The 26880-nt window shown below is 58.1% G+C and overlaps 1 protein-coding gene across 1 annotated transcript; it reads right to left on the bottom strand.

Annotated features, from left to right (window-relative positions):
* Positions 1–1135: 1135 nt before the first annotated feature.
* Positions 1136–26880, bottom strand: TMEM132E (transmembrane protein 132E). Its single transcript, XM_042967276.1, has 9 exons — positions 26739–26880; positions 11974–12904; positions 10378–10524; positions 9909–10101; positions 8966–9109; positions 6452–6657; positions 4627–4915; positions 3517–3708; positions 1136–2551 (listed from the first exon to the last, which is right to left on the bottom strand). The coding sequence occupies exons 1-9, from the start codon at positions 26878–26880 to the stop codon at positions 1496–1498; spliced, it is 3300 nt and encodes a 1099-aa protein (XP_042823210.1). The 3' UTR covers positions 1136–1495.

Below are 26880 nucleotides of genomic sequence, written 5' to 3'. Positions count from 1 at the left end.
CTCAGGTGTGCACACCAACCTGCTCTCACCCCTCTCCTTACTCTTCTGTGCCCCCTCACTCCCCAAGCCTTTTCTCCCGAGGCGAGGCCCTGAGGCTTGCCCCACCCTCCCGAGGCAACCTTGGCATTTCCTAGGGGAGCTACCTCTCTGTAAGGGCACATTTCTGGGCCAGCAAATCCTTCACACCGGACGTGGGCACCCGCTTCGGCAAGACAGGGCCCGAAGGGATGTGGATGTTGGAGGAAGGGGCAACCGGGTTCAGCCGGGCGTCGATCTCTGTCATTTAGTGTGTCCACAGTGCGCATGTGTGTGTGTGTGTGTGTGTGTGTGTGTGTGTGTATGTGCACACACGCACAAGGACCAGACGCAGAGCCAGCCACCACACGCCTTCTGTTCTCCGGGAGCTGCTGCCCCGCTCCAGTCTGGTCACCCCCATTTATTTAAGAAAATCCGACACAGTGGTGGGTAGAACCCAAGAGAGAAGTGGCTGTGGGCTGGGAGGGGTAAGGGAGACGCCCGGCTCCCCGCTGCCTTTGCCCGTCCCGAGGTCCTCCACAGCATCCCCTGGTGCCTCCTCCCCCTCCCACCGATTCCGTTCCCTGGGGGGATGGGTGGCTGCCCCTGCAGAGAGGGAGGAGTGGTCAGCAGAGCGAGAGGAGCGGCTAAGGGCTAAGGCGTAGTGTTGACCTTGCTGTGGGCTTAGCAGGGGGACCGGGCCTCCCCGGGACTGCTCAGACCACAGTGCTGGGGTGTGGCTTGCTCAGGGCCGGCCCAGGGCTCCTCCCCCTCTAGGCTCCGCCCACAGCCGGTTGGGATAGAGGAGGGAGTCCTGAGATCTCAGGAAGGTGCCTGGCTTGGTCCCAGACCCCTCTGTAGGGTCAACTCCCAGGTCCTGGGAAGGGACTGGAGGGGGAGGGGGCACCCGGAAGCCAGCAGATGCTACAAGTGTCTCCCCCATTCCCCACATGTTTTGTCCACAGCAAGATCCTCCGCAGGGCGGGCAGCCGCCGTCTCCCCACCCTGCAGGACAGAAATCCCTGAATATTGGTTTGAGAAAAGTCTTTGTGCAGCTTGTGACACAAGACCCCCCCCAAAGCTCCCCCACACAGGGGGAAGACAGGGGACGTGGGGGGGGGGCAGGGGCGGGGCACAGTGTGGGCCCACCTCACCCCAAGCTTGGCCTCCATGCCTCACTTTTGGGGCAGGGGGTTGTCTAAGATGGGAGGAGGTTTGGAAAGAGTCGAACAAGGATTGCTTTCCTCCTAGCAAGCTCCTGAGGAAGGAGCCCTCCGCCTTCGGTGGCACAATTGGGTATGGTGCAAGGTGGCCGCGGGGAAGGCCCAGCTGGGGCAGGCGGCCGCCCAGCACAGAGCAAAGCTGCAGGGGCAGGGAGTACGACATCCGCTTCGGCCCGCCTGCGTCAGTGTGAGCAGGGGTCCCGGTCGCGTCCCACACAGAGCCCACCCCCCCGGGGGGAGGGGGCGGGACGGCGCCTCTACGCCATATCTTTGATTCTGCGCATGTAATTGTGCAGGTCTGGGGGCGCGGTGGGCCGCGTGGTGCCCGCCACATCCGGGCAGCCCCAACCCAGGTCCTCTTCGTCCTCCTCGTCCTCTTCGCCGGCGGGCACCGAGTCATAGGCCAGCTCCTCCGTGGGCAGCGTGGCGAAGGTGGTGAACTTGACCCGCTTGCGCTTGGAGGTGGGCGAGCTGGCGGGGTCCTCGGCCTGGTCCCGGGCGGAGCCGCCCGACGAGCCGTCGCCCCGCCCATGCACCTGGCTTTGCACGCTGGTCTGTGAGCTGCCGCTGCTGTGGTGGTCGCCGTGGCAGCAGGCGGGCACGGTCTCCAGCGGGTTGCCCGCGGGCGGCGACAGCTCCGCCTGCCCCCGCAGCGGCTGCCCGTTGCCCAGGAACACCCAGTGGTGAGAGTGGTCCATGCTGGTCTGGCCCTCGGGCGGGATGCGCTTGTGCCGGTAGCGCAGCACGAAGACGATGCAGTTGATGAGGAAGACGAGGATGGCGAGGCAGAAGACGCCCAGCAGCGCATACATGCCGATCTCCAGGTCCGTGAGTCCGCGCGGCATCTGCAGGAAGCCGGTGGGCAGCGGCAGGAAGTCTTCTGTGGGCGGCACCGCGGGGCTGGCGGTGCCCGGGCCCGGGGCCTCGGCTGGGGTTAGCGCGGTGCCCGGTGGGCCGGCTCCCCGGGCCTCGTCCTCGCCCCCGCCGGGGCCCGGCTGGCTGGGCCCGGGGTAGTCGTACGTGGGGTCCTCCTCGTCCCGCCCAAAGTGCACCCGCAGGCCCACGGGGGTCGTGGCCAGCACACTCTTGCGCTTGGTTTTCTGGCAGCTCTCAGCGATGGTGAGCTCTGCACGAAGCAGTTCCCCCGCCCCCTCGGCCTGGGCCACCACCAGCGGGAAGGCCCGGTCCTGGGTCACCGTGGCCACCCGCTCATCCAGGCTGTTCACCAGCAGCCCGTAGTCCCGGGGGCTGTACAGGGAGAGTGGGGCTGTGGTGCCATCGCTGTAGGAGAGCCAGAGGCTCAGGAGGGCTTCCTGGAAGAGGAGGAGAAGGGGACAGGAGTCAGAGAGCTAGTCCTGGCTGGCTTCACTGGGAGATGCCGAGCAGATGCTGAGCTCTATGAGGACAGGGACTGGGGTACTCTGCCTCCCTGCTGTCACTCCCAGCCCTGGAACTGTGCCTGACGGGGTGGCAGGTGCTTAGGAGGAATTGTTGGAGCAGAAAGTCTTCCTCTGGAGGTTGTGGGGAGCGTCAGGGGCTCAATATGGCCTCATACGGCCCTGAGAATTTCCTCGCCCACTTTATCCTTCGCCCCTCGATGGGCTGAACGTATGCTCTGCCTTGGGTCTACCTCAAGTCCCTTTTGCTGCAGGAGCAACCCCATATCTCCATGCCTGACCTTGGGATCATCCCCATGAGACACGTGGACATTGAGAACACACACCCCACCCCACCCTTGTCCTCCGTTAAAACATTCTGAGCACTGCCCCTCCTGCAGATGAGGAAGCAGGGCCCAGGGAGAAGGGATTGGCCTGGGGTCATGGAGCAGGTTAGGGGCAGGGGACCCTTGGCCCGGTGCTCAACAGCAGCCTCCTGGCTCCCTGTGCTCCTGCCTGTCACCTTTGTACCTCTGTCCTGTAGCCTACGCCCTGGTGGACCGGTGGGGGGGGGGGGTGGGCGGCTGTAACTGGGGCTCCAGAGATGACTGAGGGTAATTCCTGGGGGTGGAGGCACAGCTGACGGGGGTTCTCTGAGAATCTGGGAGGGGGAACCCTCAGCAGGAGCATCTCTGGTGGCAGATGCAAGAAGCGGGACCTTGGCCAGACTCCCGGTGCAGATGGCAGGGGAATGGGGTGGGTCGGGTGTGTAGGGCACAAAGGGCAGACAGATCTTCCATTTGAGCCCTAACCTGGGGACTCATGGCCCCAGGGAAAACTGGAGTTTCCTTCTTCCTTCCACACCGCAAGCCCCCAGATTGGCCGGCTGGGCATCCAGTTACCTGCTTGAGGAAGCTGAGGGTCTGCTGGGCGGCCGTGGTGGCCAGGATGGTGTGGCTGCTCCCCGGGCTGGGCCGCAGGGAGAGGGCAAGGCTGGCCACCACCTGGGCCTGCAGCTGTGTGATGCTGACCTTCTCCTCCGTCACTGTTAGCAGCGTCTCCCCAAGCACAGACTCCGTCAGCGGGGACACCACCTGAGGCAGAGTGGGGCAGGGATGGGCGAAGGCCAGGAGAGCACCCCCCCAATTCCCAGCCTGGGAAGAAAAGCCAGTGCTGCAAGAGAGGCCCACCCCTGGAGGCAGGCTGGGGGGAGCAAGACTCTTGGGCTCTGCCTTAGGGCTGCAACAGGAAACCAGGGTCCAGAGGCCAGGTGAGGGTCAGGGGCTTGCCAGAGCCAGGCAGGAACATGGATGAGACAGGTGGGCAGATTTTAAGGTCAACAACAGCCCCCCACAGCGATAAATAGCCATTGATGTTTGGCCTCGATGTCAGAGAGACAAAGGGGGAAGGTAGGGACCTTGGCAGATAGAACTCAACGCTCATGTCAAGGAGGCACCAGTACCGACCAGCTGATGATTGCGAGGTGGGATTGTGGGCCTGGTATTTTGTAAAACCAGAAATCTAGATTTTGAAAAATGAGAAACCTCCCAAGATTTCAACACTGGATCCACTGCTTTACAGATAAATCACGTCTGCGGGCAGATCCTAGCCCAGGGGCCATTATTCACAACCTCTTAGATGGATGGTTTCTGCCCAGGCACCCCGCTGTAGGAGGGTCAGAGTTGAATTCCTAAGGTCCCTGAATTCCCCTTCCTGGGTCCTCTCCTCTGCCGCCTCTCCGCATCCACACCTGCTCTCAGGGAACACACCGAGCCATCTACACGGATGGGTAAATGTTGATAGGGCTTGCAAGGAGAGCCTTCACCAAGGGGGCAGTGAAGGAGCTCACCTCTGGTGGTGGGGGGGGGGGGCAGGGGCAGGGTGAGGGGAAGAGAGTGTGTTTTGGGGGCCGGCTGGGGTGGACCCCAGAGGCCCTAGAGATCCCGTCCCGGGAACGTCTGTGTTCTCTGCCCACAGATCCACAGAGCTGCTGGCCTTGGCCGTGTGCCTACCTTGAAGGGCGTGGTGCCTGGCTCCAGGCCCGCCAGCGTGCTGCTGTCCACCATGCGTGCCACGCGGGGGTCGCCCACCCGCATAAAGTCGCTGACCAGGTCAGTGACCTCCACCAGCCAGTCCGGGCCCAGCATGGTGACCACCTGGTCGGTGCCCTCGGACGATGTCGTGTGGAACTGGGTGAACACCTGCAGAGTGGCGTGCTGGTACTGCAGGGTGCAGCCGCGGCTGGCGCTCTGCCTACGCTCCTCTTCCTCCTCGTCCTCGTCCTCGCTCTCCCGGGCCGACCTGGGGGGGCGGGGCACAGGGGGGTCACTCCCTCACCCTTGCGCTGTGGGTGGGAGCCGTGCAAAGGGGCAAGCCCCCTCCCTGCCCCGTTCCTTCTGTCTCTGACAAGCTTGGAGCCCGGAGTCCCCAGCCTTTCCTCTCCTAGAAAGGCACCTCCTTGACCCTCCCTTGTGCCTCCCGGCCTCTGCTGGGCACGCCCGGGAGAAGCTGATGTCAAATCCTGACAAGTGCCGTCTCTCTCTCTCGGCGCCAGGCATGCGCCTGGCCCTGTTCTCAGCTCTAAACTGGAGCGAAGGCAGCCTTGTTACAGACTGCCAGAACGCTCGGCCAGATTGTATCCTTACAGCCTTGTGGCAAGCAGATGAACTCGGAGGTTTAGCTGGTGCGATTTCGATTTCCAAGCAGCGTGTGGAATGTGCGGCCTGGTTCCCCTTGCTGCTCATTGTGAAACTTGAGAGCAGAGAGGTGAGCCGAGGGAGGCACTAGTAAGCAAAAGGGCGCCAGGACTTGAGGATTTGGGAAATTCAGCCTATCCAGATTGCCTAAGAGGCTAAAACCAGGAGATTTCACTGTCAGGGAAGCGTGCTCTGGAGAGAGAGCAGAGGGCGTGGCTCGTGCTTTGCTACTGCTCTGGACGCATCCAGCAACCAGAATATCCCTTCACACAGGTCTCTTGTGCCCATGTTAATGAATCCTCACAACCATTCTATGAGGTGTTAACGTGCCCGTTTTGTGGACGAAGAAACGGGGGCACAGAGAGGTTATGTAAGTAGTCCAAGGTGGCCCAGCTAGTAAACAGCAGTCAGGATTTAAACCCAGCCTGTCTGGCTGCAGAGTTCACTCCCCCGTCATGACTCAAAGCAGCACCTGGTGGGGGGGGGGGGGCACGGCAGGGGCTGGTTCCCCTGCAGAAGGCCCCCTCCCAGACCTACTGGGTCAGAATCTGCATTTGAACAGGCCCTCAGGGGATTCATGTGCACATTCAAATTTGAGAGGCTCGATCCACCCCACCGGGCCTTGCTTTTCCCAATCTCTACAGAACTGAGCTGAGCCCAGCTCTCCCTTGGCTGCCTGCTTCTCCCCCAGCCCCTCCCCTCCCCTCTTAGCTGCCTGCCACTCTTTCTCTCTCTGCTCTGCTGACTTTCCTCTCCAGCAGCAATGAGGGGTGAGTGGAGGACGTGCCCCAGAGAGGCATACCCAGAGTCACCTCTTCTAGGAAGCCTGCTTGGACTTCTCCTGGAGGAAGAGGTGGCTGTCTCCTTTAGTGCCACTCGATTCCCTGCGCACAGGGCTTTCCGTGTCTACCATGTTCGTGGCGTGGCCGGGTCAGGCACTGGCCACACCCACCCCATGTCTCAAGCACCCATCAGTGCCTGGCACACAGGAAGCTACTCAATATAAGTTTGCTGATTGCATCACCGACCTGCAGACTGTGTACACCTGGGGTCTTACACACATGCGTGGATCAGACTATGTGCCAGGGCTGTGTCCACCTGTGAGTATCCCGAGTGTCCACTGTGTGTGGAGGGGCTGTACCTCCGGTCGGGGAGGATAGGTACCCTCCAGCCCTTCACTTGGCTGAGGCGTGCGTCCGAGAGTTCGATGTGCAGGGGCAGCTTGGGGACCCAGACTGTCATTTCCAGGGGGGCGTTGAGGATGTCATAGCGGAAGGTGACCCTGGCGTTCATGGACCCGCGAGACTCCTTTCCACTCACAAACACGTAGTCACAGCTGCTGGATACCTGGGGAGGGGGAGGGAGGTTGGTTGGCCTGTCTTGCCCTACAGGGGGCATCCTGTGGGCTGGAGGGGAGGTGACGAATTTATTTCCTCCGGGAGACGTCAGCCTCTGGTGTCCCTGTTCCCACTGTTTCTCCACCAAGCATCATCTCTCAGTGGCTACTATGGGAGGTTTTTGCTCCCTGGCAAGGAGCCAGCGTGCCCGTGATTTTACACAGACCACCCCTCAGAGGAGACTTCCGGTGGATGACCCCCCCCCCCCCCCCCCGGCCGGGGGCTGGCTCCCCTCCCCCGCATGACTGCCTGCGCTCTGGTGCAGGTGTCACTTGGTAGGACCCTCCACAGTGCAGAGGAGGCAGGGAGCCTGTCCTGAGCCCACGACTCCTCAACGGCCCATCTGGCCCTGTGGCCCCAGGAAAATGAGCCGCTAGTTAATTTCAGGCGCGGGGACTGCTCTAGCCCTGGGGTGGAGGTGGGGGATGGGGAGAGGAAAAATCAGGACAGACAGGTGGATGGTTGCCACCAGTGGGTGCAGCTTTTACGGATGCATGCCCACCAGGACACCGGCTTATACTCCTAGAGGTTCGCTGGGTGGGCACATGCCTGCTGAACACATCCTGGTGGACACCTGTGCCGGTACTTCAGGGCAGATGTAGGTGGGTGTGCACGTCAAGTGTGCCCAGTATGTACCCGGCACACGCAGCAGTGAATCTTGTGTGCAACGCATTTAAGTGTTCCTGCCGCTACAGGCCACTGGGTGCCCACCCTCGCGTGCACGTGCGAGGAGGGTCTAATCATGCGGCTTGCGGGCATAGGACACTCTGGAGGCTCTGGTGGGGGTGGGGAGGGGGCCGGGGCTGTGGTTCATCTGTGATGAGCCCCTGGCTCGTCCCAAACTCTTGCCAGCTCCCTTAGGCATCTCAGATGGGGGTGGTGGACGTGGGACAGCAGCTCTGCCAGAAATGTTCATTTCCCACTTCAGAAGGCTGGCAAAGTCCATTCAGAGTGTTGGCCAACTCCATAAAGAACCTGAGTGTATTTCATTGAGAACGGAAACAGATTCCACTTAGCATCTTTGCGAATTCCCCTTTGGTATCTAAGCCATCAAGACTTTGTTCTGGTCCATTCTGCGGCCGGGGTCGGGGAGCGTGGTGGTGGGGGGCAGGGGCAGGTGCTGGGTGACAGCCTTTGAGAACAGGTCTATTTCTTCCTGATGCAGCCTGCCAGCACCGGGAAGCCCCAAGGGCCTGGGCAAGGCTTTTGCTCTGCAGGGGATGGGGCTGTGGTACCCAGCCATCTGCTCTGACTGACTTTAAAGGGGGCATTCTTCCTGGGTGGGGAATGGGTGAAGTGAGGCTCCAGCTCCCCAGACCTGGAGGGATCTGGGACAGAATGTGGGGAGAGAGAGCGAGCACACTCCAGGCTAGCCCCAGTTAGCCAGAGGAGAAGGACACCCACGGCCCACTCCTCCCGTTCTCCTTCACGCTGAGCTATTTACAGACACAGGGAACAGATTCTGTTGTCTGATCATCTGATTTTGGCACCTGCTGGAGGCTGGCCCAACAAACAGCTCACCCACCACACAGATACTGGGGCTGCACCCTTGTGCATCATGGCCTGTGACCACCATCCAAAACCAGGGGCAGGGGCAAATCTGGAGGCCCTCTTGGGGAGGTGGCAAATTGGGACATGTGAGTCAGACCGATGTCCTGTTTGCTGGGTTGTGAGGACCGGGGGCCCAGAGTGGATCTCTGGGGAGGAGCTCTAGCGGTCGGGGGGTGGGGGGCTTCAGGAGTTGGAGGACTTGGGGGCGTGTGCCCTGAGAGAGTCCTTCCTTACACGACCTTCACCCCTGGACTAACTCGCATGTTTCTGGGGCTTCCTCCCAGAGCTGAAGCTTCTCCGTTAGGTCACCAGCATCTGGGTTCAGGGCGTGTCCCTGAGGGGTAGGCTCCCTCCCTACCCCCACTGCCTTCCCTGATGGCTGTCATGGGCAAGGGCTCAATAATCACTTGCTGGATTGGATTGAGCTCAGGCTGTCAACACTGACTTCTCCCCTCTGCCTGCCAAATGGCCTCTTTCAAATTCCTGCAGGAAGCCCTCTAGGATAGCAGTACCCAAGGCTTTTCCTCACCCCCCTCAAGCTAGACGTGGGATGCGAAGCTATTCTCCCCCACCCCCATTTCTCCTCCACTTGCCTACCAAGGGGAGCTGCCTGGGATGTGAATCCCCACTGGCTTGGGGCTCCGCTCCCCCTGAAGGTCTGAGGCCTCTTTCCCTGTGTGTGGGGGGCCCATCTCCAGGACGCCCACCTTGATGATGTCCTCATTGTCAGACTCGCATTCCACCAGGGCAGAGACATCTAGGACCAGTCCAGTCACCTCGATGGCGATGACCTTGACAGGGATGGCCACCGTCCTGCCCGTCAAGATAGCCGTGTTGATGATCTCTGTGTCCTGCAGGGAGGGTGGGACCCTGATGAGCTGGGGTGCTTATGGTGGTCATCTGCTCTCCCACGACAGGCCAGCCAAGCCCCAGGCTCCTGGAGCCCCCGCTCCTCAGATGCGCGTCCTTTCCCTGGGGACACCAGCACGCATGTGCAGAGAGGGGCCTCCGCCCAGTCTCACTTGCCTTCTCAGGTGCTCTGCTCACCTGGCCTCCTGCCACAGCCTTCAGGAAGCCACTGTGCCACCAGGAGACAACCCTTCGCCAGTCCCCCACCATCTTCTCTCAACATCTGACATGCTTCTCAGCATCACATCCAACACATTTGCTGACCATTCCAGGTGCCCTCAGGCTGGCCCAGTGACTCCAGCCATGGCACCCCCAAGTCCATTGCTCCTTAGAACAAACTACTCACGTTCCCATCACCGCACCCTTGCCCACATGATCCTCAGCCTCGAGCACCCTCATCATCTCTGGTTATATAAGCCCTTCCTTCCAGGTTCAACTGCATGGCCGCCTCCTCCAGGAAGCCTCTCCTGAGTGCCCTCTCCATGGGTGACTTCTCCCACCTCTGTCCCCGTGAGCCTCTGCTGTCCTACTCGACCACCAGGCACAGAGCACCGCCTGCCTCCAGTGAGCACGCGCGCACACACACACACACACACCTTTACTCACAGGCACACACTTGGCCGCAGGCTCACACAGACATGCGTTGATCTATACACACACTCAGCTGTGCACGTGCCTGTCACACACACGCGCCCGTGACAGATGTATGCATCCACTGGCCCAGTCACCTGCCCCGCTCACCATGGCTAGGGGCAGGATGGCTTGTACATCCCGCTGGATGACCGTCAACTCGGTGACCGCCCGCTCCAGGTCAGGCAGGGGGCTGCGGCCGCGGTAGTCAATGTGCCACATGATCCTCCTCTTGACCGACTGGCTGGTAAAGTTCTCCATCTCAAAGTCCAGCTGCAGGATCTCCAGGGGCCCCTGGCCTTCCCTGCAGGGGGGAGGAAGGAAGCAGAGCCCGGGAGGAAGAGCTGGGAGCAGCTCGGGATGAGGACCCCGATGAGGACCCCTGCCCTCCTTGGCATCCTGCCTCCTGGAGCTTTCTGAGCCTTTTCCAGCTACCTGAGGTGCCCGGACCTGGACCCCAGAGCCCCCACAATCTGAGCCCCAGCCCTTCTGTTGGTCTGGCTTCCTCCATCAAGAACTCCCCCACCCCTCCCAGGTGCTATCCTGCAAAGAGGTGGGCAGAGGCACCACCTCAGCTTACCAGGGGGGCAGGGGTGTGCCCTGCGCCCAGGCCACATCCACAGTGGCTGTTGAGTGCTTTGCCCCAGTCAGCAGTTCCGAGGTCACATGCCACTGGCCACTCCGTGACTTGGTGCCCAGAAGGGTCACACCCTTCTTGGCCTTCACCCTGGGACAAAGTGGGAGGGAGAAGAGCGAGAGGGTCAGCCTAGGGCCCGATGACTGCCCACCTGGCCATCCCCACCCCCCAGGCTGGGGCTGGGAGTAGGGGGAGCAGGTGAGTACATTACCCTGAGTCCTAGACTTCATGCTTGAGATGAACTTGGGGAATCTGGTATCATGTGACTGAAAATGCTGACCTTCAATGGAGGCTACAATCGCTTCTACCCCATCTCTCTGCCAAGTTTTACCAAACCTCTACTTGCATACCTTAGTGACAGGGAACTCACTACTGTGCACATCCCATTCCATTCTCAGAAAGCCCTTAAAGATTGGAAACCCCATTCCTATACTTAGTCATGGGTTCTGCTGGGGCAGGAGAGAACAATCCTCCTTCGTCTCAATTGTAACAGTTCTCAGACAGCCGGAGGGGAGCGGGTGTTCCCTGAGTCTCTCTTTTCTCCAGGCCTAAAATCTCTAGCTCTTCCAATTGTTACTTTTTGCCACAGGTTCAGGTCACCGTCCTCTGGACACTGCACACATAAGTACCCTGTAGCGCCCTGTACCAAATACAACACTTCAGCTATGCTCCGATTCATACTGGCTAAAGCAGAATGGTGATCACCTCCCTAATTCTACATGTTTACTCCTATTAATGTAGCCCAAGATCTGTGATGACTGATTTAACTCATATTCACATTCACGTATCAATCATTGAATCAGGTCTCATCCCTTCCAGGAAGATCTGAACTTTAAGGTGGTACACTCAGGAGAGAGGGTAATACTTAACTCAAAGAAGTCGGAGGTTAACGGCAATGTTGTGGGTCCTATGCATAGTGCCTGGGGTGGGGGGGATATTTTGGTGGGGCCTTTGCTACATTCTCAGAATCATTCAACATGGTTTAAATTCCATTCTGTTTTGTGGGGATGTGATATGGCTTAAGGTATTTCTGAATTTGTGGACTGTATCCTGTTCAGGGTACAGAAAAGGCTGGGAGTCCTGAAAATTTTTCTCTTAATTCCAAGATTGGGCAAATGTCCTGACACATGGGCACACTACTGCTCATTTCTGACTCCCAGCCAACGGGCTGCTGTCTGATCTCCATTTCTTCTCTTTGCCTTTGGTCTCCTCATCTGCAAAATGGGTACACCATTTTAAGTTACACCAGCTAAGGCCCAAGGGCCCTTCCAACCCCATTCTATCATTCTTGATACCTATGCTTGTGAAAAGGAACATTTCTCCTTCCCCATGTCTGTGAGCTAGGGAGGTAGGGCAGAAATTTTTGTTGTCACCGGGCAGATGAGAACACTGAGGCTCAGATAAGTAAGGTGCCTTCCTGAAGTAGCTCAAGTGAGAAACGGAAGAAGTCGGATTAGGGTGCTGGCTCACCCCTGCAAGCGGCCAGGTATGCATTTGACCTTGGGATGCGGGCGGACCCTCCCCCCACAAGCCCCCTACCTGAGTGTGAAATGCTCCACGCTGGGGCTGGAGGGAGAGGAGGAGTTGGGGGCCAGGTAGAGGAGGACGCTGAGCACCTCGCCAGGCTTGAGGGGCCGATCAGGCAGGCGGATCATCAGGTTGCTATCCAGCCTGTGCTCCTGCAGGGTCCTCCTGGGGGGCGGGCGGAACAGGCTGATGCTCCCGATGCGCAGCAGCGGGTGCTGGGTGGGGCTCTCCGCGCGGGCGCCTGCCCCGGGCCCGGTCCCCCGACGGGCGCCCCCGCAGCCCCCAGACGCGTCCGGGGCGTGGAGGGTGTAGTAGAGCTCAGCCTGCTGACTCTCCCCGGCCGCCTCGGGTTCCAGCCCATCCGGGGACTTGCGGCGGGCGGCGGGCGGCGCGGCGGGGGCTGGGGGCCCGAACCAGGCCAGGGGCAGCTCCGCCCGCACCAGGCAGGTGGCCAGGCCCCCGCTGAGGCGGCAGGAGCTCTTGACCTCCCGCGCGTCCCTGAAGGCGTGCAGGCGAACGCACGGCAGCCGCTCGGTGACGCCGAAGTCGTCCCAGTCGCGGCCGGCCACGTAGAACAGCACCTGGGCCTCGGGCTGCGAGGCAGGCACGCGGGCGCGGACGATGAAGGCCCGCACCTTCCAGTTGACCGTCAGGCGCTCGGGGATGTCCAGGGTGCTGGACGGCTGCAGCAGCTCCCGGGCCACCACCTGGCTGGTGCTGAAGGGCCCCAGGGAGACGTTGAGGACGGGCAGCTCCTTGGTCTGGAACACCACAAAGGGCTCGGAGCGCTGCAGGGAGCCGTTGGCCACCGCAGGCGGCGGGGGCCGCGCGTCCCGCAGGAAGAAGGCCAGCCGCGTCCGCGACAGGCGGTAGCTGACCGGCAGCACCGGGCCGGCCTGTGGGCCGGGTGGGCTGGGGCTGGCCGGGTGCGAGCGGCCGGAGGCTGGGGACAGACAGGGGAAAGAGCCCAGAGGGGTGAGCAGAGGCTGTGCTGGCACGGCAGGGCACCCCAGCCTCCCACCCCGCAGCGGGCGTCCGCGCCAAGCGCGCCCCCCTGTGCTGCTGTGTTAACCTTCCGCTCACCGTTGCCTGGTTTCTTTTGCTGCAGCGTGCGCGTAAACCGGACACTAGCGCAAAGCCCTGTGAGGCTTTAAAGAGGGTTTATCCCCCCACATCCTCATCTGTAAAATGAGGATGAAATTGCTTTCTGCCTCCAGGTGCGGTTGCTTAAGACTTCCAGAGTAGTGTGTGCGGGTAAAGGGCCCAGAGCGGAGAGGGGGCCCCCAGAAAGCGCTCTTACCATTCCAACCTGCTCCACGCTGACGCCACCGGCATTAGCTTATTTGATCCTCAGATGGATCCTCTGAGCTACACAGTCTACCATTTCCACGGATTCAATCGTGTTCTGTCAACAACTTCTCTTTTTTGAGAGCTTATTCTCACATGTTACAGGTAAAGGTGCAGAATGCTTAAGCAACTTGCCCGAGCCACATGAGCCAAAGGGGCCAGCAGTAGGCTTCGAACCCAGGGCCACCTGACTCTCAAACCCAAGCCCTTTCCTGCTCCCGCTGCCTCAAACGGTGCAGGGCCCCCAGAGATCCCTTGTCTCCCCCCACCCCCACGCCCTCTCCCCATGCACTGTATACACAGGGAATGGGACCCCACTCTCCCAAACCCAACTCAAGCCTTGGGTCTGCCATCTCTGATCCCCTCTCCACATCTGAGCAGGACCCTGCCCAAAGCAATTCTACCTCTTGACTCTGTGAGGTGTCCTGAGCTGCCCCCTGTCCTCCATCCCCAGAACCCTGCCTTGATCCCGCTGCTATGACAACATAACACGGTCTGACTGGGTCTCCCCTCTCCCTCTAACCACCTCCCTGGCATCCACTCCCCCCCACAGCAGCAGAGAGATTTGTTTCTCCTGGACACAAATGAGACCTTGCTGGCCCCTCACCGCCAGCTCAATTCCCTTTGGACACTGTTCTGGAATAGGAAGGACCAAGCTGTGGGGGTTTGAGGTTTGAGAAGCAGTTCTCTTCCCATCTTCCCATCGGTGCTGAGTCACTTTCCTCACCTTTAAAATCAAGTTAATAATAATAATAATTGATAATAATAATAATAATAATACCGGTCTTAAAGGATGTTGTGCTGTCACTTGCTCTGTTTTCGAGAATCAAATAAGAAAGAACTCTATAAATTGTGCATCGCAATGCCAATGTCTGTAAGCATTTTTATAGACTCTCTCCCTTCTGCTTACAAGACAAAATCCAGACTCACTTTGGGCCTGAGTGTGGCATTCAGGGTCCTCTACTGTGGGGTTCCAGGCTCCCCTTTGCCCCAGGACTCCCCCTCCCAAACCCGCGCTGCCAGCATGACTGGACCATCTCTGCCTGTAGCACTTGCTGATTCTGCCCCATCTGCCCTCTTTGCTCATGCTGTGCCTTCTGCATCAAATTCTCCCCTTTCCTAACTGCACGCATCCACATCGGAATCCTCCTCCGAGGTCCAGCTCCAATGCCACCTCCTCCAGGAAGCCTTCCAAGGTATGACCTCAAATCCCTGGGACTCTCCTTCTCAGAGGGGACTTCGCATCCTGTCTTGTATGGAAGTTAGTTATCTAGGAGGCCGTGCACTGAGCAAGCCTCTGACAAATCATGCCTGATTTACGCGGAGTGATTTGCAGAGACCTGTGTCCCAAGGAAGAGCCTTCTAAGCAACGCTATAGTGGTTCCTTGCAGTTTGTGCCCATTTATTATTTTGCCATCATCAATGAAACCTTGATAATTCTACAGACCTTCACATCCAATTCCTCATAAAGGCAATGAACTAAAAATTCCCCGCTCTTGAGGCTCTGGCACCTATGGCTTATTATTATTTTTTTTTAATCTGTGGTTTAATTTCCTCATTCAAAAAAAAGAGGCATTTGGCTTGGGGCAGGGCATAGGCCCGTGCGGCAGGCAGCCCATGCTTTAATCACCAGACTGCTCCTCCCATTCCCCGGAGAACTCTGCTCCCAGGCCACCTTCCCCACTAGATGCTCTGAACCCTGCAAGGTATGCTGGCTGCAGTGGCGGGGCGGATAGCTAGGTCCAAGACGAGGACAGGAAGATGTCTGGAGAGATGGGAAGAGCCTTCCTGGCCGCAGTCCCTGCCCCACAGTTACCCCTGGAGTCTCTGAGATACTGTCCTTGCCATCAGGGGGAGGCTGGTCCAAGTGACACATGTTGGAGTCCAGGGGAACAGCCTGAGCCAGAGCTCAGAAACCACCCAAACTGCTTTGGAAGCGGCAGGAAGCAGGCAAACAAAGAATCCAGGACTCAGGTGCAAGGTTCTCCCCGTGACACTCATGGGCAAGATACTTCCTTTGGTTCCCATATCTAAAATTGAGATGGTGACATCAGCCCCTCCACGAGGATGTGGAGAGTGGCTAAAAGGCCAAGGGAGAGGAGGAGGGGGGCACTGCTCTGTGCGGTGGGATGTCCAGGGCTTGTGGGCACTGGGCCAAGGCGGGGAGGGGCCACCGTGCTTGTCCCGCTGGGGTTGGGGAAGGGCAGCTGCCATAGCAGTAAGTGCTCAGCATCCGGGGTGGACAGGCTGGGGGCACGGAACTCATAACCACTGACCCTGCCTTGCTTACTGTCCTCAGGAGATCCCAAAGGCTGCTAAGTAAGCACTTAGTCCCCTTTGACGACACTCTCATTGTCCCCACCCCACAGTTGGCCATCTGGACCCCTTGGAGGCACAGTGGGGGCAGGAGCCACCAGATGGGCAGAAGACTCAGAGGGGCACAGGGGAGGGGCCTGGAGGCCATGTCCGCATGCACCCCTCTGCCCTCCATAGATTTTTGTGGAATGAGTGGGATTCTCAGAACCCGATGACTGGGATGCTCTGTGGGGTACAAGGGCCTCCTCCACGAGGCATCCAAGAGAAGACCGGATGGCCGCTGAGGGGGACGGTTCTCAGTGGCAGGCAGCAACCTTGCAGATAAAGAGTCTGGGTTTCTGAAAGGGGAAGCGACTTGTGCTAAGAAAACAGCTCGCTTTCAGAAAGGAGAGCCAGAAAAGACAGTATTAGGGTGGTGCAATTTTCGTATTTGTGTCATCGTGACACACGACACCCCCTCCAGTCACCACTGTGAGTCATTCTATCCTCTGTGAGGCCCTGAGGCCTCCTCTGTGGTGGAGGTGAGTGTTTCTGAGGCCCCAGCACTATAACTTCTGCTCTCCTGCCCACTTACTCTGGAGCATAAAGGAAGCTGCTTGATCTCTCTGGACCTCAGTTTCCCCAGGGAGGTGGGAGAGGCCCTGGAGGTGGTCTGGGGTGGGTGGGGGGGCTGGAGGGGAGGAAGTTGAGGCCCGTGGAGCTGTCGGCAGACAGGTCAGGTTTTCTGGAAGGCTATCTGGGAAGGTGTGTGTGTGCTAATGTGTGCACTGGCCTGTTATCTCAGCATAAAGCAGGGCCTGGCCTTGGGAGGAAAGAGCTGCTGGCAGTTTCCCTGAATGACAACAGTCGGGGGAGGGGAAGATCTACACAGAACTGAGGTTGGTTGGGCCCAGAGGTGGGGGAGAGGTGCTGAAGGGGTGTGGCTGGGATGGACATGACAGCCTGGACACCCCCCCCCCCCAACACAGGGGGGCTGATCTCACGGGCTGGCGCACATCCGCCCCTCGGGCCCCACATCAGGCACCCCACAGGGTTCTTCAGGCTTGGCTTTGAACCCTGGCCACTCTTTGCCCCTCACCCTCTCACTTGCTCCCCAGAGCATTGGCCTCCAGGCTCCCAACTCCTGCTCTTGTGTTTGGGCCCAGCTCACCCTGTGGACCACCCTTTGCACTGTGTTCCTGTCAGTGGCCTTGACTCTCCCCCGGAGCAGCAGCTAGGTTTCCCTCTGTGTAAACAGCTTTGGGCCTCCGGAGGCATTTGGGTGCAGCCCTGGGAATCAGAGTACAAGCAGGGTAGGGGCAGAAAGAGAGGGAGACACAGAGTATAAAGCAGGCTCCAGGCTCTGAGCTCAGCACACAGCCCGACATGGGGCTCGAACTCACGAGCTGTGGGATCATGACCTGAGCAGAAGTTGGACGCTCAACCGACTGAGCCGCCTTCTGATAGAGAGGGCTTCTCCACATCTTCTCGGGCGCATGATGGGTGTTAGGAGTTGAATTGTGACCCCCACCCCAATTCATACGTGGAAGACCTGACCTCTAGGACCTCAGAATGTGGCTGTGTTTGGAGACAGGGTCTGCAAAGAGGTGATCCGGGTAAGATGAGGTCATCAGGGTAAAACGAGGTCATCGATCCAATACGCCTGGTGTCCCAACAAGTAGGGAGATGAGGACACGGACACACAGAGTGAAGAGCACGTGAACACACAGGGAGAAGACGGCCCTTTGCAAGCCAAGGAGAGAGGCCGCAGGAGAAACCCACCCTGCTGCCACTCTGACCTTGCACGTCTGGCCTCCAGAACCGAGAAGCCAAAATCTGTTGTTTTAGTCATGCAGTCCGTGGTGCTTTGTTAGGGCTGCCCAAGCAGATGAACACATGGGGATTGGCTGTTTCTGCCCCCCAACAGCCTCAGTTTCCCCAGTCAGGAGCGGAGACACCATCCAGGGGAAGAAGCTGGGCGGGGATCATGCTGGTTTTGTGCTCAGGGATAATGATGGCGGCTGAGGCAGACCCAGCCTTTCCCTGAGACTAGACCCAGAGTGTGACCCTTCCCAACTCAGCTGAGCCAGCTCCTTCTTCCCACAGCCCCAGAAGGCACATACAGCTCTTTACAGCTTGGTAACGAAGAATGGGGTGTCTGTGGATACAACAGGCCTGAACTCCCATCCTCCTCGAATCTTCTCCCCCCACCCGGCTTCCCTGGGCACTGAATCTGCCCAGTCCCTTGGGGAGCACCGACCCGGGGCCACTTTGGGGTTATGCTCAGCTGGGATGGGGTGTGGGGGGTCCCATCTTCTTTCCACGCCCGCCCCGGCTCTGCCTCCTCCTGAAGCACTCCCCCACGCCTCTCACTAGGACCCGTGGGTGCTGCTTTGCTCTGTCCAGCTCTGGGTCCGACTGATCTGGAGCTTGGCCTTGGTCTGGGTGTAACATGCAAATTACCATCGAACTGCTTCGTTAGTCACTTCAGTGAATGCTCTCCGCAGGCAGGACGCTGGCCTATGTGCCCCTTCACCTGTGCAGAAGTCTCCCAAGCCACCCCCGACACCAGAAGGCACCTACTTATTTATGCTTTTGCTTTTCCAGCTCAATGGCGATACAGGCAGACACGGGGCCTGGACCAGCTTTGCGCAGCGCAAAGGGTGGCACTTGGGGTGCTTAACAAATCTCAGTTCTACCCTCTTATGAGACACCTGCGCAGGGCCAGTGGCTGGACAGAGGCCCTCCCCCCTCCTTGTTTTTAAGATTATAGGTTTATTTATTTTGAGAGATAGAGAGGGTATGAATGGGGGAGGGGCAGGAAGTTGGGGAGAATCTCAAGCAGGCACCAAGCTGCCAGCGCAGAGCCTGATGCAGGGCTCGAACCCACAAAACTGTGAGATCATGACCTGAACTGAAATCAAGAGTCTGACGCTCAAATGACTGAGCCACCCAGGTGCCCCACAGAGGCCCTCCCTCTTCAACTCAGTCTGGCTTTTGTGGTCTGGGAGCACAGCAGGGGCCTCTGGCCACCCCCACAAAACCTTCCCACTTTCTCCCCAGACACACAGGCCAGCCTGCCACCCTCACAAACCTACTGAAAATATAAATTAATCTACACAGAGGCTACAGCCAGGCAGGCTGGGGATGGGGGTGCCTCTGGCCATTTCCCGGCTTCTAATCAAGATCAGATGCCTCCTGCTTCTACCTCTAATTGTCCCCAAATTAAAACTAATCGCTTGCAAATCAGAAAAAAAAGATCGTCATTAGCTCTGGTGAGTTTGAGGCTGAGGGACACAGCAGGGTGTCCTAGCAGGGCCTGAGGGTGCTGGGCTGTGCTGGGAGCCGCTTGGTTACTCACCTGTGTGTGCACACACACACGCACACACACACACACACAGGTGCCACACCAGATGTCAATGTTTGGGGAGCCTTTGGCACTTGCTCCTGAACTTGCCTGAATGTAAGAATCAGCGGAAGCAAACAAAACAAAAGCAAACAGATTCTAGGGCTGGACCCAGGCTTAACACAATCGGAGTTTCCAGGGGAGAGACCTGATGATGTGTGTTTATCAAGCACCCCAGGCGCTGTTATCACAGAAGTTTGGAAAACATGGCGCCCAGCGGGAAAGGTTGGGAGACACTGAAGTGACTTGTATGACATAATTTGGTGATGCTGACAGTGGGTGATGAAGTACCCAGAGCCTAGAACGGTGCCTGGCACATACAGGTGCCAAATCTGTGAAGAGATGAATGAATGAATGAATGAATGGGAGCAAGAGATATGGTTGCTGTAGGTGGTGAGGATCCTGGGGTCTATGTGTCCACTATCAAGAGGCCAGGGATGGGTTTGCACAGTGGCACCCCCCCCCCCCCCAAGCTCAAACCTCCAGGCCCACAGCAGAGGTGTGAAACACCCCTGGCCCAGGAGAGCTGCAGGGGAGGAAGCTCCCCTCTGAGGGTGCCTGGAAGAGGGCTCTGGCCGGGAGGAGGGGTGCCCCGGTTCCAGTCCTGCTCTTCCTTGGCTAACGAGTAGCTCCCACCCGGGGCAAGCATGCCATTTCTGAGGACCCATTTCCCCATATCAGTAACACGGAAAATCAATCATCAACCCATATGCCAGGAACCACGGAGTGAGGTGCTGAAGTGGGAAAAACCTGTCCTGAAGAAGGTTTTTGGTTTTCATTTGTGGTTGTTTTCATTAGTGAGATCCAGTATTAGCAAGGGTTTTAAGAAACGGGGCATCTGCACGCCCTACTGTCGGAGGGTATTGTAGACAATTTTCTAGAACGCACTTTCAAGATACGTTTTAAAGGTTTTGGCGATGCTCATGCTCTTTGCCCCAGGAACTCCCCTTGGGGAATCTCGTCCATAGATATCGGCTCAGAGATTTATGTAAAAAGATATTCACTGCGATGTTACGTTTATAAGTAAAAAATATGAAACACCTAAGTGTCCAAAAGCAAGACATGGTTAAATAAAAGCAAATGCTTAAGAATGGATGTGTGCAAGCATTAAAGATCAAGTTTTCAAAAAAATATTTACTCAGATGGGAAAATGCTCACAAAATAGTTTGAACTAAACAAAGAAGGGTGTAAAATTGGCTCTATGGCATGATACCAATTTTACATAAAAAGATGTAGACACCGGGAGGAAATACATCAAAATGCTAATAGTGGTTATCTCTTGGGGGTGAGGATTACGGGTGATTGTTATTTTTTACTTTATGCTTTTATGTATTTTCCAGTTGTCTGCAATGAACATGTACTGCTTGTAAAATTAGAAAGAAAACAATAAATGTCATTAAAAATGAAGGAAAGTGTTTGAAGCTATTCCGAGATTTTTTTAAAAAAGGAAAATAAAAAAAAAGAAAGAAAGGAAAGGAAGAAAGAACCCGTGTGGTTTGGGAGCCACACAAACTCACGTTCAAATCCCAGTTTTGACACTTCCTTAGCTGTGTGACCTTAGGCAAGTTACTTAACCTCTCTGAGCCTCGATTGCCACACCTGGGAAATGAGGATAATAGAACCTATTTCATAGGGTTGCCATGACTAAATAAACAAATTGCCTGGTGTAATTCCTGGCACAGAGTCAGTGTTCAGCGTTCAGTGTTTATTCATTTATTCACTCAACACGTATTGGTTATTTCATTGTGAGAAGGGAGAAGTGCTGATCTGCTTTTCTCCAGCACTGGATGCATTGTTTAGCTCACAGCAGGCCCTCTGTCAATGTCTGTTGAGTTAAAAAGGACAAGTACAGAGATGACAGGCACATGAAGCACAGTGTCCCAAGGAGCTTGAAAGTGTCACCGAGGCTGAAAGGATTACCAGTTTTGGGGGCCCCTGGAATCCAGCTCAGGAAGATCTGCCGGTGGCCTGCTGAGTGAGCTGGGGCAGTTTCCTCCCCTGTCTGGACCTCATCAGGAAGAAGCGGACAGTCCCTGAGCTGCCTGCCACATGGGGGATGTAGGGGTGGGCAGGGGCCATGTGTGCAGGGAGTCTGGTGGGTTCTGGGCCAGGCAGGGGTCAGCTGGATAAAGGAGAGGTGACAGCTGGGCCCGTGGGCCCCAAACAATGCCCTCCCGTATCCCCTAAGGCAGGGCCTCTATATACTGTTAAACAGTTTGGGTCTTGTACAAAGATGCTGGGTCCAGGGAGCCAGCAGGAAATTAAACCCAGCCCTGGGATCTGCTCACCAAGCCCAGAGCCTGATGCAGAAATGCTTCTGCCTTTTCCCTATGTGATGCCATCTGGGCTGGTCGATATAGGTATGTCCCCACCCAAGGCTGGGGCTGTGGTGAACCACCTCTTTGAGGAGGAGCCCGGCGGAGAAATGGGTGCCTCCCTGAGGTCTGGGTCCTGAGATGTCTGTCCCCACCCTGAGCCCCACTATCCCTGCCTCCCCAGCTTCGCTCTGCCTCTTCCCAAAGCGGTTCCCTCAAGGTGAGGCTCTCTCACCATGAACCTGACTCCTGTGCCCCCAGCACTGAGGACCCCCGTGGGCCTGTAGCCCTGGCTGGGCTGAGTGGAGCAGGAGCTCCAGGGAGAGGACCCATGGCAAGCCAAGCCTCCAGTATCCCACAGCCCCCAGGAGGCTGCAAATCCTGGGGAGGCAGCCTCCCCATGCTGTCACACCCCCTGCCACACGGGATGGAACAAGCTGAGGGAAGGGGCCAGTAGAAGGGGCACCTGTCCACTCCGCCCAAATTGCCTGCTGCCTGCGGCACTGATGATTGGCCAGGTCTCTTCCTGCATCTACCGGAGAACTCCTGGTCCCTTAGCTGTAGCGATGGCAGAATCCCTACCCTGCATTTACAGATGAGGAAACTGAGGGTCAGGAAGACTCCCCTCAGATTGGCTGTGCCAGCAATTAGCTGTGTGAGCTTGGGCAAACGGCTTAGCATCCCTCTACCTCAGTTTCCTAAAGTGTCCAAGGGGGCGATAGTCTCTCTTTCGCTGGGCTGCTCTGAGAAGGAAATGCACATGTTATAAGATGACCTATAAAGTACTTCACCCATGCCTGGTGCACAGTCAGCCTCTTTATTTAAAAAAAATTTTTTTTAATGTTTATTTTTTCTGAGAGAGGGAGAGACAGGGGAAGTGGGGGAAGGCAGAGAGAGAGGGAGACACAGAATCCAAAGCAGGCTCCAGGCTCTGAGCTGTCAGCACAGAGCCCGACACGGGGCTCGAACCCACAAGCCATGAGATCATGACCCGAGCCAAAGTTGGAGGCTCAACCGACTGAGCCACCCAGGCGCCCCAACAGTCAGCCTCTTTTAATGTCAGCTATGGTTTGGCAGTCATTGTCCCCATCACCAAAGGGAACCCACACAGCCTCCTGAGTCAGGGCCCAGAGAGCCTCTGAAACCCAGTGACTGTTCCCCCTCCTCACTATGTCTGAGCCTTCTGGTGCTTTGCACAGAGCCATGAACAAATGAACGACCGGGGTTGGGGGGGGGGGCCCTGGGAGGTTGTGTGTGCTGATTCACAGCCACGCACGCCCGCATGCACGCGCACACACGCAGTCTGGGCCAGTCTCCTGCTTCCAGGCCCCCTGCTCCAGCCCTATCCCGGGCCGGCATTCTGACCTGGCCACTCTTGCTCCATGAGACCAGTGGCTGCCTGCCGCTCAGCTGTGACCGGTCATCTTTGAGAACAAGGGGAGAAATCCGATGCAGGCAGAAACAGAGGGGAGGAGGAGAGTATTGGTGAATGAGAGACAGTATCAAGCTCCGCTAACTTGGGGGCTGGGAGTGCTTCTCAGGGGCCCAAAGGAGGGCCAGGGCACCGGAAGTTTGGGTAGCCATGCCCCCCAGGGAGCTGCTGTGGCCCCTGCATGCTGGCGCTGACCATCTATCCAGTCCTGCTCCTGGGCACCTGGCAGGGGACCTGAGGCCCAGGCAGGGAGGACACCCTGGGTGCACAGCAAGGCAGATGGGAGACCCGCTGGAGCCAGGGCTCTTGTTCCCCGGCTCCCTGCTGGTCCCAGGGGCACTATCTTGCTGGCCCCAGAGCCTTGCAGCCAGAGGGAAGCAGTCCCAGGGCAAGACCAAGCCTGGTCCCGAGGGACTGGTTGAGCCAGGCTCACTCCCTTCCCTTCCAGCTTCTGCTCTCTCTGTGGGATGCTGTAAGCTACAGATGGCCCGGGGGTCCAGAGCCTTGGGGCCCATGAAGAGAGGGAGGGTGAGAAGCGTTAGCCCTAGAGAGGGTGATACAGGCCTCTTGGGGGCAAGGACTTGAAGATGTGGGACGGTGACCTTGGGCTGGAGGAGCCTGAGCCCAGAGACAGGGTTCTTGGGCTGGGGGAGCCCAGGAGAGGAGGGACAGAAGCCCGGCCCCTTCCAGAGATGCCCAGTGTCCCAGGCCCCCCTCCCAGTGCCTGCTCTGTGAGCCTGCCCTTATGAGTCGTGAGTGTGTGTCTGTCTGTTAGTCTGTCTGCATCTGTGATCCCAGGATGGGGACCAGAGGCTCAGACAGGCTTGTGAGGACAAGGAGGCCTTGTATTTCCAGGCAAGCATCTCTCACCCCTGGGGAACAGCTCTTTTATTGACTTCTGAAAAGCTGGAAGGGACCCCGTCCTCACCTCTGCCCCCTGCAACAACTATCAGGGCGAGTGAAACCCTCAGTCTGCCCAGCTGTAATGGGTCTGATGTGAGGTCTCTTTTGTGGTGGAAAGGGCTGAGTGGGGGTGGGGGGTGGGGTCCAGGGTGGAGGAAGAGGGGTTGGGGTTCATATGTGGCCAGGTCTGGTTTCCACTGGTGGCTGTGGGGCTCAGAACAAAAGGAAGCTGCTGGAAGAGCCCCTGGTTGCTGGTGAACTAATGGATACTCTTCAGCAGCCCACTGCCCCTCCCCACCTCGGGCCACGTGAGGCGGACGGCTCCCTGCTTGGCCATTCCTGTGGGGGTCCCCACCTTCACACCCAGAACCCTAAGCCCCTAACCCCCCAAACACCCCTGTTTCTGGGATTTCAGGAAGACCCTAAGGGCATGGGGGATAGGGCAATAGAGTCATACTGCTGTGCTCCTGGGAGGGGGCTTTTGGAGATCAAGCCCTGCTCTACCAGTCCAGTCCTCCAGCCTCGGGCAGGGAAGAGGGGAGGGCAGCTGCAAGGAGGGCCCCTCCAAGGGAGCAGGCCTGAGGGAGGCGGGTCCCCCAGGAGGTCACAGCCTCCACTAGAACTGCCCCCGCCTGGGGCCTGGAAACCCAGGCTTGACCTACTCTGCTGACCCTCCCAATCTGGTTCAGGCTCCCAGGAGGGCAAGGGGAGGGGGAGAGCAGACATGAGGCAAGGATGAGGGAACTGGGTGGGGGGGGTGGGGGTTGGTGTTGAGAAAAGGAGAGAGGAAGCTAGAGTCAGGAGAGCAGGGGGGAGGTAGAGGAAGAGGACAGAGAGAAAGAAACCAGGAGAGGGAGGGAGGAAAACCTCAGCCTGGCGGGTGCCCAGGGGGATGGAGGGGTAAGGAGGTGGGCCGAGGGCAGGTGTGGGGCGGCCTGGCACTGGAGCACGCTGGGCAGCCGGGCCTGGGAGCTGCAGCAGGAGCCGCGGGGGAGGGGCTGCTCTCTGAGTTTCACTAAATGACTAGTGGGCATTATCCTAATTATAGCGGAGCAAGCTGAGCCTTCCCACTGGCGCAGCCGCCCCGCATCTCCTAATAAACAATTAGCCGCAAACAACAGAGAGAGAGAGAGAATGTGTGTGTGTGTGTGTGTGTGTGTGTGTGTGTGTCTGCCCGTGGGGGTGGGGGTGGGGTTTGGAGCTGGGCCTTGGGAAGGGAGGCTCTGGGGACAGCTGGGGAACCACCTCACCCCTGCAGCCCAGCCCAGCCCAGTCTGGGGGTCAGGGCTGCAGCGAACAGAGTGGCCCCAAAGGGCCGAGCAAGCCCGTGGGGGGGCCCAGCTCATATTTAGAGGCTGCCTACAGACCGCAGGCACTAGGCTAGACTCCTGTCCCCACGATAACTCCAGGAAATAAATAACATCCCTATTTCCGCCTATGAGGGAACCAAAGCTCAGAGACGCTAAGAGGCTTGCCCAAGGCCACACAGCTGGGGTTAGGCTCCTTCAGGCCTCCTGATTTCCCTAGCCCTGGGCTCATTTCCTGGGAGCAATGGAAGCAGGAGACCTGGCATGCTGGACCAACTGAGCTGTGTTTCCAGAACAGCTCCGGCGGCTGGCGCTATTACGAACACAGGGCTTTTCGGCCCGTCCACAGCCCAGGTCTGACGTTCTGACAACGGTCCGAGAGGTGGGCCTTCCCCGAGCCCGTTTTAACTGAGGCCTAGAGACAGGAGGGTATCTGTCCAAGATCTCAGGGGTTCTGTGGCAGAGCAGGGTTTGGAACTCAGACTCCTGGCCCCTGGGACAGGTCAGCAGGGTGGCGGTAGGGGGGGGTGGTCTGCTGGGGCTGCACAGCCAAAGCCCCATCTGGGGAGTTTCCAGCTGGGGAAGAGAGAGCCACCCAGGAAGGAAGAGAGCGCACTCCAAGCTGGTCTGGGCATCCGGACCTGGAGGAGGAACCCATGATTGTCCTTCGGCATTGAGCCTTGCCTTGGTCTTCCTGACTCACTTACAAGCTGTCTAGTGTCTTCACTAGAGAGTCTTCTGTGGCCCCCAGCTTGGGGCCTTGGGAACTGGGTAGCTGGGGAGGGAGGCCCCTTCTTGAGCTGGCCCCTGGGCTGGAACATGTGTGTGTGAGGGCGAGTTTGGGGACCAGGGCATTGCCCCCTGCCAGGAGTGACCTGGGGCTGCAGAATGAGTAGTGCAACCAATCTGATACTGACAGTCCCCCTCCCCCCTCGACCCCCCGTCCTGGGCAAAACACAGTTGGTCACTTTAAGAAGGAGACTAACCATCCTTTCTCTGTCTGCCCCACAGGGTTGTCAAAGGGCGTTAAAAAGAACTAGGAAGTGTCCCGCAGGGTGACTGTAGGACCTGGGCTGGTTTCCTGGGGGTGGAGGTGGGGAGCCCTGGATGATGAGATTCGCCTGCCAGCTGGGAAGAGAGCAGAGGGTCAGTGTCACAACCTTGGATTCAAGCCACTTACTCTTTGAGCCTCAGCTCCCTCACCCACGAAATGGGGCCAAGGAAACCCACCTCTATACGGGTGTTATAAAGAACAGGTGTGGGAATCCCTACTGAGTGCTCTCACGGACTCTGGCTCACGGGTGTCCCCCTTCGGCCCCATGGAGCCTTCCGGATCTGCTCTGCCCTACCCTAACTGCCCCTCGAAGCCTAGGCCCTCTTGTGCCTGGTTTCTCTTGGCACCACAATGATTGACGGTCAGTCATCTACCTGATGCGCCATGGGCGTTTCTGATCCAGGGCTGGGGTCTTCAAGACTCTGATTGTAACCACCCACTTTACGGATGAGAAGACTGAGGTTTGGAGAACACAGACACCCTGCTCCTCCTCCTCTGCTCTGCCTCAGTGCAACCCATTCCTCTTCCTTATGGGATGCTTTCTTTCCTCCTCCCGGTCCCACATCCCCACAAGTGTTTCATTCCCACAGTGCCCCGGTCGTGGGTCCTTACTTGCTCTCGAGTCACCTCCTTCCACTCCCTAGCCCACACACCTGGGTCTGGGCCACTCCAGCCATGCCCTCTGCCTCTGTGCCTTTGCACATGCTGTTCCCTATACCTGTGGTGCTGTTGCCCACACGCTCCGCCTGGTGGGTGCTCCTTGACCTTTGACTCCTCCCAAGGGTCACCTCCTCGATGATGCCCTCCTTGACCGCCCCCAAGACCTGGTTAGGCACTTCTGAGCCACTCGCATTCACCAT

The sequence above is a fragment of the Panthera tigris genome, chromosome E1 (genome assembly GCF_018350195.1).
Source record: "Panthera tigris isolate Pti1 chromosome E1, P.tigris_Pti1_mat1.1, whole genome shotgun sequence".
NCBI classification, from domain to species: Eukaryota; Metazoa; Chordata; class Mammalia; order Carnivora; family Felidae; genus Panthera; species Panthera tigris.
The sequence above is the reverse complement of the archived record's forward strand: the minus strand, read 5'-3'. Positions and strand labels throughout refer to the sequence as shown.

Bases quoted from the DNA above. Each gene is read 5' to 3' on its own strand.
- TMEM132E (XM_042967276.1), bottom strand. From the start codon at position 26,880: ATGGTGAATGCGAGTGGCTCAGAAGTGCCTAACCAGGTCTTGGGGGCG. The intron at 12,905-26,738 runs GTATAGGGAACA...GTCTGTCCCCAG, and splicing joins TGTGGGCAACAGCACCACAG to CCTCCGGCCGCTCGCACCCG. The intron at 2,552-3,516 runs GTAACTGGATGC...CTCCTCTTCCAG, and splicing joins CCCTCAGCTTCCTCAAGCAG to GAAGCCCTCCTGAGCCTCTG.